We start from the raw sequence: 14410 nt of genomic DNA, 5'->3' as shown, positions 1-14410 counted from the left end.
ATCTAATGCATATTATTATTCAAAAAAAGAATTTATTCTTAAATTAGAGTAATACACTTATTTTATTCATATATATAGTTGTAGGCACGAGAGAATAACAATACAAATTAATTAGTCAACCTATTAGTTTCAGTAATGTAGTATCTCACATTGCGCATACTCTTACAATGAAGAACCCAGAAATGGAGGCTCCGAAAGACAAAATGACAGGCACAGATAAATTCATACCAATACCACGTACAAGTGCATCTGAAATGATTTTTCGTACTGTAGTAAACCACCTGCAGGTCAAAAAGAAATGATCTATTGTTTCCAGTTCACCACAAAACGCTCACAGTGTAGAAGGTGCCTGAGCAGACAGTGTGTTTGCAGAAATTTAGATTCAGCACCCGGCAGCACAGCCTTGTGATAGCTACTTCTAATTTACGAGTTTCGCAAAAGGCTCTTCGCCAGGAATATTATAAACGGCGATATTCAGTAGAGTTTGTCAGTGATGTGCCTTCAAATACTTCCATAAGCGCACAACTGCGGAATCGAGCAGCAGTCACATAGGCGGATGATGGAAAGTATGGTAGAAGCGGTTCGCTCATTGACCAATTTGCAAAGGAATCAGCTAATTCATTGAGAAACAAGCCCAGGCACCCGAAGCTATTATAATTTTCTCAAATTAGCAGATACTAATGCACGGAATGCCTTTATTACTTGATATTCAGCACGAACAGAAAGGGCCGCACAGAGAGATTGAGAATCTGTTATTATAACAGCTGATGTATTTGCCATATAACTTGCGTAAGGCGAGCACTACTGCCAGAAATTCAGCCACATAAACGGGTATGAAATTAGGTAGTCAAAGGGAATAATGGCAATTTTGATTCGGGTCAACTCCTGGCTTTTCGTCACATTGTGATGCATCTGTAGCAATAACAATGTTTGTTGTAATACTGCGCAGGTGGCCTTGTAGTAAACCATCCAAAATATTATGGGGAAGTAATTTGGCGTTATTAGGAAAAATTCCATCAAAATGAATTTTCACGGGATATGAATTATCACGACTCGGCATTTGTGGGGCGTAAAATCACGGCCATATTGCACCAAAAATGATTCAGTGGGGGGAAATAAAGGCCGCTTCTGATTGTCTGATCATAAATTCTTAAGAATGTCTGAAAAGTCAGAAGGCGCATTAGGCGAGAAAGAGAAGGGACCCTCAATTTGAGATACAACACATTGTTAGCAACTGTTTTAAGGAGGCCAAGGCATAAGCGCAAAGCTTCTCTTTCCAAAAGAATTAGAGGTCGTAACTTGTAAGCTGGAACTCCAGTGAAAAGTACACAACCATATTCTAAAATAGGACAAACGTACATGCGATATATCCTAACCAGTTTGTCTTTTCTGATACCTGTGGGGTAGTTGCTTAGCCTACGTAATATGCCAATGGCCCGCGCACCTTTTCCGGTGATATATTTGATGTGAGGTCGCTAGTTGAGCGATGTATGATGAATTACTTCAAGATATTTAGCCGATTATAGCTGTGGTACATACATCCTCACGATGGTAAGACAGGGAGACGCGCGCGGGGTATTGCATCGGGAAAATAAGAAGGACACATTTACTCAAATTAAGTAGCAAGCAATAGCCGTCCAGCCAGCTCTCCAAAATAATAAGGTAAGTTTCAAGGCGTTTTTAAAAGGTCTGAATATTATCTTTCATTGCAAAAATTGCAATCTTGCCTGCGTAAACGTAAGTTATGTCCTATTGACGTGGAATGACACTCATTAGTACAATAAATAGCACTGGCAAAAGTGCTGAGCCTTGCGACACTCCCCTCGTTTGTGTGTGATTAGATGATGGAAACCCATTTTCACAGCAATAAAATTTCCTGTCTGCGAGAAAACTTTGAACCCATGCTGGTATGTATGACGGAAAATCAAGGTATTCTAATCGATCTATCAAAATACAGTGCTCCACGGTATCATGCAGTCTTAGAAAAAAGGTCGGTCTATTCACTAAGTACTAGCCCGTTACTTGTCACAGAATCCACTAACCAGCTAGTAAATGCAGCTAGTAAAAGTACCTCTAGTGAAAGGCACTTCCTCGTTGGGCCGTTAGCCCAAAGACTGGGTAAAAGCACTACGTCATTGGGTAGTTAAAACTACTACCAAGTTAGTAGGAAAAAGTGAATAGTGCTGACTCCAGGGGTTAGTTCATTACTAAACTGTTAGTAACCCCCGCAAATTGAGGTGTACGCCTATTTTGGTAAATGTTCGGGTGCGTGGTCATATAAATATGATTCTATTACAAAATTATTGGGAAAAACAAATTGACGTGGCCCTCGTAAATTATAATGGCTTTAATTACGTCATGTAACTAGACTGGGGTAATTGCGCATCACAGCAACATACTTATGCAAAATTTACAGCATGATCATGTGCTCAAATCAGATTCACTTATGTATGATTATATAGAATCTCATATGCTCATATGAGTATGAGAAGTCATATGAGCGGATCACGAGAACACAAGTAAATCTTCAGGACTTCAACATAGCAGAATTGTACACAAGCAGCAGCTTGAAGAATATATATACCCCTGCTTTGGGACCGCACACGGCGTACTGGTTAGCAGTCACAGAATTTACAAAATAATTATTGTTTTCTATGCATCCTCATGTGTCCTATCTATTTAAGTGTGTGCCATTACGTAGCACACAACTCCTATTCCAAGGTAGTCAATAAATTTAGAGCTTGCCTGAATGTTGCTTACGATGTCACTATTATGTCAAAATGTACTGCGGCATATACGACCGATCTGGCAACGTAGGCGGGTTAGTGTTAAAAATACTAATAAAGGTTCTCTGGTTAGTAGCGGCTTAAATTACTAGCTATACTACCTGGTAGCTAGTAAAAGTACGCCGCGAAGGTACTAAAATGCTCCGAAAACTAGTAAACACGCGAGTTTACTAACTGATTACTAATTTTTTCTAAGAGTGTATGATTTAGCGATGTCTAAGGTAAATAAAGCTGCATATATATTTTGTAGCCGAGCTAGTTGAAACCGACTTTCTAAATAAACATGGGCATCCAAGAATTGAACAGCCAGCCCTGAACCCAATTTGACAGATGCTTAGAATTGACCTCTGGGTAATAATTTCCGATTCGCATATTTATTATTCTCTCAACCAATTTCACTATATTTGATTTCAGTGCGATTGACCTTATGTTACGCATCTTGTACGCTTCATTTAAATTTTTGAGCAACAATGTAATTTTCACAAGTTTCCATTCTGGAGGCCTCCATGCGTTCCCGAACGAATAAGTCACAACTTTAGCGGAAGATTAGATGATTCCTAGAGTAAAACCTTTACCATCAACTTCGTAAATCCATCTGGTCCTGGAGCTCTCCTCGATAAGCATGTTACTGTCTGCCTCAATCCAGCTAAAGAAAGCTCTGGAAATTCATGCGAGTTTACGAGCTTGGGGCAAATAGCCAAAATATTAGCAGGGAAGTGGCATTATAAACCTCGCGCTAGAGGTGTTCATTTCTTGCGGCGTCAAGGCGCATTATAATGCTAAAAGCGATGACAGTACCTTTCTTGTCCGGAGATATGCGAACAAATCACACATTTTTTTTATTTAGAAAGATAATCGTACTGTCGTATTCTCTTTTCACGCGCTTAACTGTACGCTTCAATACGCTAGCAAGGAGTTAATGGTCCTTCTAGTTTGTTGGACATTGATTACGAAAAAATTTTATACATGCGACTTTTGGTCTTATATCTTCGAGCATACACTCATAGTGCCACTAACGAGAGGCGGATCGTTTATTCGATGAAATAGAAAATTGAGAATTTTTCCTAGATCCCCCCAACATTGAGCCAACCGTAGATGCAATCTCCTTACCACTGGCATTTCGAGGTTTAGAAATGGTAGAACGCAGGTGGACTTGAAATTCGCTATGGTTGCTATATGTGCGTAATGGCTGATATACTATTATTATTGGACAAGTAATATCAAGAACTATAAGAAGGTGGTCACTGATAGTTTCAAAGTCAACATTAGCTCATGGCGAAACCGTGATATCATCGGAGCAAAACCTTAAAGCTAATACTCAGCAAGTCTGACCTCGGACAAATATTACGCGGCCTTCAATCAGATAGGAGAGGTTGGGGTCAATAGTACATTTCTTCAGTCACCTACTATAGGAATGTCTCCTTAGCCTGTAATATAAAATATGTGAACCAAATTCTTGTAATTTCAACTTCATTTCTACATGCTGCCAAAAACACAGTCATGATAACTCGTACTTTGCACACCGGAGGGGAAATAACAATTTATAAATAAAAAGGGTGGTATACGGGGAGACCGAGTCTAATGCTACAATATCACAACCCGGGTCTAACATTCTGGAAGAAATTTTCACCCTATGTTATAATTTACTTGATAGAGGGATCATTAAACCACCACCACGTGTTTGGCGATCAAATCGAAAAGAACGCAAACTTGGAAGATAAAAAAGTTTTATTTGGTGTAAGCTGAGTTGCTTGGAAAATTATAATATCAAGAATAAAATGGTTGCAAAAGTAATATAAATCATTTGAGGCTGAGAATATAGAACGGTAGTTCCGATGTAGTACCCTCAACTGACCAATGGTGTTTAGCGCACCGCAAAGACGCATGCCACGTCCTACTTGGCATCTTTACGTAAAATAGCGCATTCATTCCTTTTAGTTTTTGACTTGAGATCGGCAGAGATAGGAGATATAGTACGCTTATTGATTCGCATACCGAGTTCTATATTCGTTGTAGCATTTGTGCAAGGCTGAAACGTAGGTCGGTTCAAGTGCAGCTGTAACGCTGACTTCTTAGCCTTGTCTGCAGATGCAGAAAGTCAGTTCAACACTAGATTATGCAGCTGAGTGGCATCGCTGGTAATGTCTGATGCTACAGGGTCCGTTCTGGTCTGTACTTCTTGAACCGTGTGATTTGAAATAATTAACATCAAACAGTCAGAAAAGTTAGATATGAGCTTTTCCATAGCCTTACTCAATACCTCTCCCACGCCATTTTCAATAGCCTGCGATAAATTTCGATCTATACAAGAAGTATAGAGTGCTGTAATGCCAAATGATCCAAAAGCTCTGTTTCTAACCATGCCAACGGCTTTCCTTCCAGAACAGCAGTGGTGGTCAATAATTTATAGAATTCGAACCTCCTGAGAGCGAGAATAACAGTCAGAGTTTTCGGCACAGCGACTCCTTTCATAAAGACAAAACTTTCCCGCTGTTGCATTACACTCGATTGAAGAATGGCCCTCTCCGCAGGCGCGGAAATGAAAATTAGACTACCCCTTTCACACGGCCCCCACCAAACTCTGTTAAACTACGTCAACGTAAATGTTCCCTAAGGAGTTCGACGGAGACGGAGTTGTGGCAGTGTCACACGGCAATGACAAAGTTGCAATAGTTGCCGCCAGGTGTTTCATTTTCGCAGAAGTATTCAATTTAATCTTTAGTTGCTTTTTTAATCTTCGTTGTTTGGTTTTTACAAAAACACAGTATCAAGTTCGTCTGAAGCAAACAAAGCATTCAAAATTATTTCAAATGAAAACGCATGTGCTAACTGTAGCAATAATCGCAGTGACGCTGGCCGCCTTGTGCCTAGCTGTATGCTTGTTTACAATTGTGCCATGCTCGACGACGAGTTTTTAAGCCTGTGTAGAAAAGTTTTTCTGTTTTCTTCCCTCGTGAGTGCATTCCAAGTTACCCTTGAATCAGGTCGGGTCCCATCCCCCATTTTTGCAGCTGTCGAAGCAGGTGACGATGATGAAACGCTGTCCCTCATTCTACAATCTAGTCATTCTTCTCACGGGCAAACGGAAAAACGGTGACGGGGCAGAGCCCGGAACGACTCGCGAGGCATAGTGTGTAGAGTAACTGCACTCTAGCGGACGTGTATACATGTAAAGAAACACAGTTATGAATGACTACTTCAACAAAAGAACGTTTATTATTGTCGAAATGCGTTATTGGTCTCACTGCAGCAATTTAGTACCTGATTTTTTTTTCTGACCTGCAGCTACTGTGGACGAGAGTACGTCGTTCCACTGTAAAAGTAGATTGTCGAACGTCCCTTGCGAAATACTCTGTTTAACTTCGTTTGCGTAAGGGTGGCCATGTGACACGAACTGCATCTCTAGTGTTGTAAGGACTAAAGAGTTAAACGGTGTTCGCGAGTGCCCGTGTAACAGGGATTACATCCTTCCGCACTGTGACTGAATCCTACAGCGCTGAATCGGACGAGAAGCGAAGGGCTCTACTGGAAAGATCAATGGCCGTAACTTTATTTCTGACGGGCGTAGGGTTCCCACAAATGTCGCAGTGATAGCTTCGGTTGGGATCCTTTCATTGATCACTAGACGATTACATCGGTAAGTCGAAATGACGCCTGCTCCAGAGAGCCTGTCTAGGGCCTCAGCTAGAATTACCTTAGAGACGACTCCCCATACAAGACCTCTGGTACATGCAAGGTGAGGCGGAATAAATGAATTCACCGGGGTAGTGGCAAACAATGCGCATTTTAGTAGATCTTGCACCTATGTCTGGTCCGGCGACCTACACACAATACCTCCTCGCCCGAATAGGCACTGTTGCGATGGAGGACTTTGTCGGGACCGGGAGCCATCAAAGGGTCAGGGCGAATACGAACCGAGGAGCCGGAGATAAAAACAGGAACGGTTATTCAGATATTTACATTATTTAGGTTGCGTGACATGAAAAAAAAAGAACCTTTCTCGAGCATCTCTGCACTCGCGTTTTATGTCCTCTGTCTTCCCGAAATTCCCCGTAAGGGCAAACAGTTGAATTCACGACCCTCCAATGGGATCATCGTCTTTCAGTCCGCCCCCGAAGAAGCATAGTCACGCACCATCTCCCTCTGAACCCAAGAAAGGAGCAGGATAGGCACACACAGTTCGTCACACAGGAAAGGGGTTACACACAATACGCTATGTGGCAGCACGCACAGTGGCACGGTGCGAGGATTTGGAACCCCAAGCGCAGACTCTACCCATCCGATTGTCAAGGTTCAGTGTTAACTGATCAAGGACAAGGAAGCATTGCTGCTTCGCTGCTGGGCAGGCCGGGGTGCACAGGAAATGAAGACCGGAAAGGCCCCTAGAATGCGAAACACGTGCCCGAAGATGATTCTCTGGCGCTCGGCACATTGTCGGGTGCATTTTGACGACTCCGGCAACAAAGAGGGGATCAGTCGTTCAAGGCAGCCCAGACAGCAAAACAGCTCTTTCCAGGCAATCCGTCAGTCGTGCGTGTCTAAAGAGCTTTGAGGAGGTGAACCAACAGACCTAAAAAAATTCGCAGTGCACTACTTCTGTGCTGTCGCCGATTGTGAACACCTCAGGAAGTGCTGCGAAGCCAGAAACCTTTTTCGCGTTCAAACAGCGCCAAGACTCTAGGGCCGATCACAACAAAGCACATCTTTGATGGTTTGGAAATGGTTCAATGAGGCTTTAAGTTCCTTTTGGACCACCTGAAGGTTCGTAAGTCTGTTGAAGCCTCCATTTGTAGGTGTACCAGTGGAACGGGAAGCGTGTATTGAAATGCTGCTGCCGCAGCTTACGTGTGAGAGAAAAGAAAGAGAGCAAGGGGAAGGCGGCCGCTCCGTCACGATGGCTCGCGCGCTATTGGTCCTTCCTGTCAATGTTACGTAGCTGGGGACGCGTGTGCCTGCAAACGCACACACACACGGAGTGTTCATGGCTGTTTCATCTAGCGGAAGCAACTTCGATCGCTCCTTCGCTGCCTTGTATAGACGGTATCCTTAGGATCAGGCAGCTGCTGACGGCATTGTGCCACTATGCGGTGGAGGCACCTGCGACTGGTTTAGTAATGCGGTGATTGTTTGAATGTGTGAAGTTTGTCTGACTGTTAAACGTGAAGTGCCTCCACGTCGACAAGTGCATGGTCGGTGACGCGCACTAGTGAATCACCAGAAACAGCCTTGCAGACATCAAATACGACGTGGATAATCAACAGCGAAACAAGAAATCCAGATTTCGCATGTTCTCCGTTTCCGTCACAAGGGCGAAAACCAAGTATAATAAGAATTGATGATATCGACGATCATCGCAAAGCCACACTTGATCCACCCCTCCAAAAATGTTCCCTGCAGCCAGCGTGGTTTTTTACTACCCAGAGATCGACGCATCGGTAGCATTCTGCCCCTGACAAGGTTTTGCTGTGCTCCCGGGGTGCTACCGAAGGAGCGTGTGTTACATTAGCCTCGACGCCGACCACCGAGTTCTTGTTTACCCGGGGATACTGCTGGTTGTGAAACACGTGTGGCTTATTTACTCACAGGACGAACGTGCTGCAGCCTGTTTCATCGTATGGAAATCAATGAAAACGGGAGGTTGTTGGTTTCAGTAAAAAAAAAAACAACGTATGAAAAACGCTAACCATTCCAGTCATTAACAGTTTCGTGGATTTCAACAGCGGCATTTCCACGCTTCAGCTGCTATTTTATTGCTGCATATTATGACACCATTCAATCACTAACAGAGCGCCATGGCTTTCAATATGGTGAGCGAGCGTATTTGTTTAAACACCACTGCTTAATATAAGCTGAGGAATTCTCTCCACCGAACGACTTAGAAAGCACCAACAACACCAACACGGCGTCACTCACCAGGTTTTTCTGGACGAGAAGAACAATTCACACTGAATCCAGCAAGGAGTGAATCACTGGCAGTGTGCTGTCATCTATCAACGAACGTAGAAATCAAGAGGCGCCATGTTGGCCAAGGTTTGAAAGAGCAAACCGCGAGTCTACGCTACTTTCCACGTACAATGAATGCTATGGGATTCACGCACTAGATAATCACTGACGAATGCTATACGTATGAGAAAAAAAAAGGTTTATCTCAACTGCTAAGGTTCAACGATACCATTTTACTTACAAAGTGGCTGAAGAAAATCTTGCGAAGCTGATGTGTGTACTCTGTGGTATAGAGTTTCCTAAATGCTCGGCGGGTTATAATCTAAAGCGCGACTTTCCACGCATTGTCACGAAAACTTCGCGTCTCGCAAGAACGAATAAGATTTGTCGTGTCACGAACGGTCCGGTGTATTCACTCACGAATGAAACTTACAGTGGTTTTCGTTCGTCTGCCTACTGATCATTCTCTAAAGGACGTTTCTGAGCTCTGCTAGGCGTCGCGACAGTATATGAACATTGTGAATACCATGCTTAATTAGGCCGGATAAGTTGAGTAGTGGCACAGCTTTGTTAATATTTCATTAGTCGTGGTAAACAGAGGAAGACATTTGGGGCACACCTTCAAACATTGCATGCATCAATTTTAGCGCAGCTTCATTGATGTGCTGCACCTTGAGTGTTATTTGCTTGCACTTGGCGGGATGGCGCACAGTTTTTTGCTTAAAGTCATTAAGCTATTAATTTCCTCTTACTTTCCTTGATTGATATGTGGGGTTTAACGTCCCAAAACCACTATATGATTATGAGAGACGCCGTAGTGGAGGGCTCTGGAAATTTCGACCGCCTGGGGTTCTTTAACGTGCACCCAAATCTGAGCACACGGGCCTACAACATTTCCGCCTCCATCGGAAATGCAGCCGCCGCAGCCAGAATTTGAACCCGCGACCTGGGGGTCAGCAGCCGAGTACCTAAGCCACAAGACCACCGCGGCGGGGCCCTCTTACTTTCCTCTAGCTATACTGTCATTGGTGAAACGTGAGCGCTTGGTTTTGCGCAGGACAGCCTGACGTCTGTTACAACGCGGCAGCACGCATAAGCTGTAGCAGATGCTTTAGCGGAACTGAAAAGCTGATATGCAGCAAACAATTGGTTGTCATAAGATTCCCTTGATGCTGGACGCTTCTCCTGCCACCTTGCTATCGTAGGCAGACACTTCTTTCTTGTCGTTTCAAAAGCTTTTGTCTCTCGTTCTTGCTCTCAAATTTTTTGAGTAAGTTAAATTTGTGCAATTGCTATCGTTTCGCCCCCCCTCAAGATAAGAGAATTCTCGGCTAAGAAAATGCGCAGCCAAGAAAAAACATTGAGAATCCAGGATTTCGTGGTGCTAATATGTAGGTGTTGCATCGTTACGCCACTGCAACCTAAACATATGCAGTGGATTAACATACTGATTGATATGTTGGGTTAAACGTTCCAAAACCACTATATGATTATGAGAGACGCCGTAGTGAAAGGCTCCGGAAATTTCGACCACCTGGGGTTCTTTGACGTGCACCCAAATATGAGCACGCGGGCCTACAACATTTTTGCCTCCACAGAAAATGCAGCCGCCGTAATTGGGATTCGATCCCGTGACATGCAGGTCAGCCACCGAGTACCTTAGCTACTAGATAACTAAGGCTGGGCAGGTTAAACGACTCTCTGTGCATGCATTTGTACATATCTTTAGCGCCACTTTGTAACGCTTTGCTCAATGAAAGGGTTACAACACAGTCACCTTCCATCCGCCTGCTGTGCATAATATCGATTATCAAGGTTCGTTAGATCTGCCGAATTTTCGGCTTCTTTTAATCACTAACTTACCACTGTGCGTGCAGACCAAGCTCTTGTGATACTGCGGATGTAATTTCTTTTTTTTTTTTGAAGTAGAAAATCGTCTTACCTGAAAACTCCACTTTTACTCGGTTTGTACCATCTAACAGCGGCCTTGCATTAACCGATTCTCGTCTCCAACTTGACAACCGAATTTGAGGAAGACGTCTGCATGCATCATTATTATTAACAACATAAACAAGTGTTGTGTTTTCATAAGTTGCGTTTGCACATAGAGCTAAAGGACACATTCATCACATTCATAAAAGCAAAATTGGTCACCTAATGACCTTTGCATGCTTTGTATTTAATTTCTTTCTTGTTTTTCTACAAATAATGGCGAATACTAATTAGCTGACCATGTTTCATTTACAAACAGCAACCAGTGCTCAAGAGCGTGGGTAGAAAGAGCTTGACTACCTGCGCGCTCAATAATGTCATAAATTTCATAAATATCTTCAATATATTTTATTGTATTGAGATAATGAACACATGTCTGCTTTTTATTTAGCTTCATGTTTTTACTATTGTGTGGTGACAAAATGTTTGGAGGGCACTACACGGACTTATTGCTCTGTAGCATAAACATTATCACTACCACTGAAGTGTAATATAGTGGTTCTATTCTCTATTTAGGTTCCTATGCTGAAAAAAAGATTATTTGGCTGGCAAACTATGAGGTTTATGTTCGTCGTGTGATTCTGGTTACGTGTTTGCGAACTCACAGCACACAAATTAGATCGCCAGCGCAGGTTACACCACACTCATATGCACTCCGACATCGCCACTGAAATATATCAGGTTAATAAGAATCTGCATAATGCAACCACGCTTCTTAGTCACGTTCTACTCATTGTTCTCTTGGTCCGGGAAAAACCAGCCGTGGAAGTCACCCGGAACCGAGGAGGGACAGTCAAACTCAACCATAGCCAGCTGCTGGAAGCTTTGTGCGTCCAGAACAACGAGGGCCAGTTGCTTATCGTCGTCCTCATGCAGCAGGGAACTGAGGACGACGCCGTCATCTTTCTCGACGCCGCCGGGGCGAGAGACGAAGACAGGCTCGGACGGGTACCAGCCCTGCCTTTCCCAGCGTTGCCACTCACCAGTGGTGACGTCGATCTTGGAGAGGAACACTCTGTGCTCCTGGCCCGGCACATTGCTGGTGCAGTAGGCGAACCGGTATGGTTTCCCATTGTAGGCCTGGTTGACACGTGGAAGCTCACCATAGAGGTCTCCCTTCACGAGCTTCTGCGGCACGACAATGGTTCTTTCGCAGCTGCCTCGATTCAGCGGCAACGTAAAGCGGAGAAGGTGAGCCAACTCGAATTTTCCTGGATTTATTTCCGAGTAGGAGACACTCCTCACAATGTTGTCGTTGTCGAAGCAACATACATCCACGATAATATCGTCGCCTCGCTCAAATGCATTTATGTGGTGAAATATGAAATAAGTGGCGGCCTCGAACTCAGCTGGATGCAGCTCCCCAGTTCTTTTGTTCATCACGTGAAAGCGGAGGCCTTTTGTCGGGTCGAACTTGAGGGCATCCACGTATGCCTTGTCACCGAGTAATTTACACCGAAGCATCGTCGGCAAGTGGAGGGCGAGAGGCTGTTCTACAACGACCGCCCAATTCTCCGTGAGACCGAAGCTGTGCACGTAGGGAATGGAGGTGCGGGAGCTGAACGGTATCTTTCCCACTGCTCTGACGCCACTCAGACCACTGGAAGGGTAGTGAATTAAGATGAACCCTGGATGAAGGCCCATTTTCGTGCCGATGTTGTATGTAGAGCCATCGTCCGAGTCTTGGTGAGGGTGTGCCGTGGCAGTATGTACGGCTACGAAGTCTGTCAATTTCTTCTTATCAACAGTCTCCAGAGTAACAGGATCCACTCTGAATATGTACGGCGACTCCGTCATGGCGTATACTTCATCGCCTATGGGCATCACATTCACGAGCGCATTGTCCGATATGTCCACAGTGAAATACGAGGTCAGGTGGTCGAACAAAGAGGCGCAAGGGTCGGGGTGGCCCAAAGTTCCGAATTCGGAGACAACAATGCGGTTGGCCCTGTGGTTGCGGATGTAAGCTTTGCTCCTCAGGAAACGGTTTTTGTAAAATACTTGACCATTTTCAATGCTGAACTGCCTCACCAAAGCGAGTCCATCAAATACGTGGTTGTATCGGTCCGGACCAACCGCGGAAAGACCGGGACCATTTCGCAGAAGTGTTCCTCGGAGCCACTGTGGTAGCTCTCCGTGCACGACACTACTGATTGCATCCGAGACTTCGGGAATGCAGGAGCGCTGGTAAAACTTCCTCAAATCCCAATTACGCGCTTGCGTAGTTGCATTGTCATCACTCATAGCTCAAAGATGTTCGAGTGACGGTCACAGTGCAGGTCCAGTGGTGACAAAATATAAATGCAGCGCCGTGTGAGTCTCGAACAGTCAGTAAGGGCGTCCTTATTAGCGTGCTGATAACACGACGTACCTGTAGCTGTGTTCCGGCGCTTTTGCCAGCCCATTAATAGTCTGACAATAAGAAGATATCGCTGAGTGTGGGAAATAAGAGAAAATGTCGTGTCGTGTGGCACAGGTAGCAGCACGCGTTACACTTGGTACGATAAAGCCTTTCTGGCGGGCGACCCCATATCTCCCCTCGATATCCCCATTGAACTTCTTTGACCTGTGTTTTGACGCATAGATTTTGTGCCTTATAGACCTATATTGATTAGTGGTCCAACGAAGAGCAAAAGCAAAATGAGGGCTGCTCCATTTTGTTTTTGTAGATTGATTAGCTGACAGAACCCATTCAACCTTCCACGTGTGGAGTAAGCTGAGCAAAAAAAAAGATAAAGGAACAAATAGATAGAAGGGATATAAATATATGACGCACAATAAGATTTTTCGCGTACGCTGTCTATGAAACTTCCGCTCGTACCTACACCGTACAAGAAAAAGTGCGGCAGGTGGTTGAAACTAGAATTCACAGTTTCCTTTTAAGAAGCTGGCCTAGTGTTTTTGTATGCGAAATATTTCTCTGGATATAACTTAGAAGTGTCTTTAGGTATTAATGACTCTGTGTGATGGATATAGAACGCATAACAAGTAGCCTAGGTGACACCCCCATCCCTCTGAGTAGTGAACCACAGTCATTATCTGTTTCTACACAGGTTTCATAGGGTACTCACTTTGTATTTATATAAGATGCACATTTAAATAAGCTATGGTACAGTTTTATTAGGCAGTTTACAGCCCCTTTATGTAGGATGTGAGAAGTGCTCACAATTTTAAGGCATTATATTGTGATGGAGCTCACTTGGAACTCTGCACTTGTCTTTGTTTACTATGGCTATTAAAGGTACCTGCAGACCCAGGGCAGTGATCCACGCGAGGGAGAAATGTACACAGAGCGAACAAGCCGCTAGTTACAGGCATCGTGGTCATTGAACTCTATGTTAAGCCGCACTTCATTGTACGGCCCTATGTACACCGTATATGGAGGAAGTTTGCAGTCCACGTAGGATGCCTACGCTCAGTACGGACGCAGTTCTTACGATTTTGTCGAATCTACCAGCTTACCTCCACAAGCAGCCCACTCCCAAGAGGAATGATCACAAGAAGGCAAAATAAGGTAAACAGAAAGGTTACAAAGGTGAGGAATGTAGAAAAACTTCGAGTGGCCATGACGCCTGGGCGGCCTTCGTTTACGGAAATACGCGTGCGTAGGAAACGCTGGATGCTCAACGAACTTCGAGACGAACACTCAGTACGTTTTACTTCATGTTATATGGAGTCACTTTCAGGTG

The 14410-nt window shown here is 44.1% G+C and overlaps 1 protein-coding gene across 1 annotated transcript; it reads right to left on the bottom strand.

Annotated features, from left to right (window-relative positions):
• Window positions 1–11054: 11054 nt before the first annotated feature.
• On the bottom strand, window positions 11055–13092 carry LOC119178121 (beta,beta-carotene 15,15'-dioxygenase). Its single transcript, XM_037429282.2, has one exon. It carries the CDS (start codon window positions 12963–12965, stop codon window positions 11448–11450), a length of 1518 nt encoding a protein of 505 aa, XP_037285179.2. The 5' UTR covers window positions 12966–13092; the 3' UTR covers window positions 11055–11447.
• Window positions 13093–14410: the final 1318 nt, after the last annotated feature.

Source organism: Rhipicephalus microplus, chromosome 1, assembly GCF_043290135.1.
Source record: "Rhipicephalus microplus isolate Deutch F79 chromosome 1, USDA_Rmic, whole genome shotgun sequence".
NCBI lineage: Eukaryota > Metazoa > Arthropoda > Arachnida > Ixodida > Ixodidae > Rhipicephalus > Rhipicephalus microplus.
This window is presented reverse-complemented; position numbering and strand designations above follow the sequence as displayed.

Excerpts from the sequence above, each read along its gene's own strand:
- LOC119178121 (XM_037429282.2), bottom strand. The coding sequence starts at position 12,965 with ATGAGTGATGACAATGCAACTACGCAAGCGCGTAATTGGGATTTGAGG.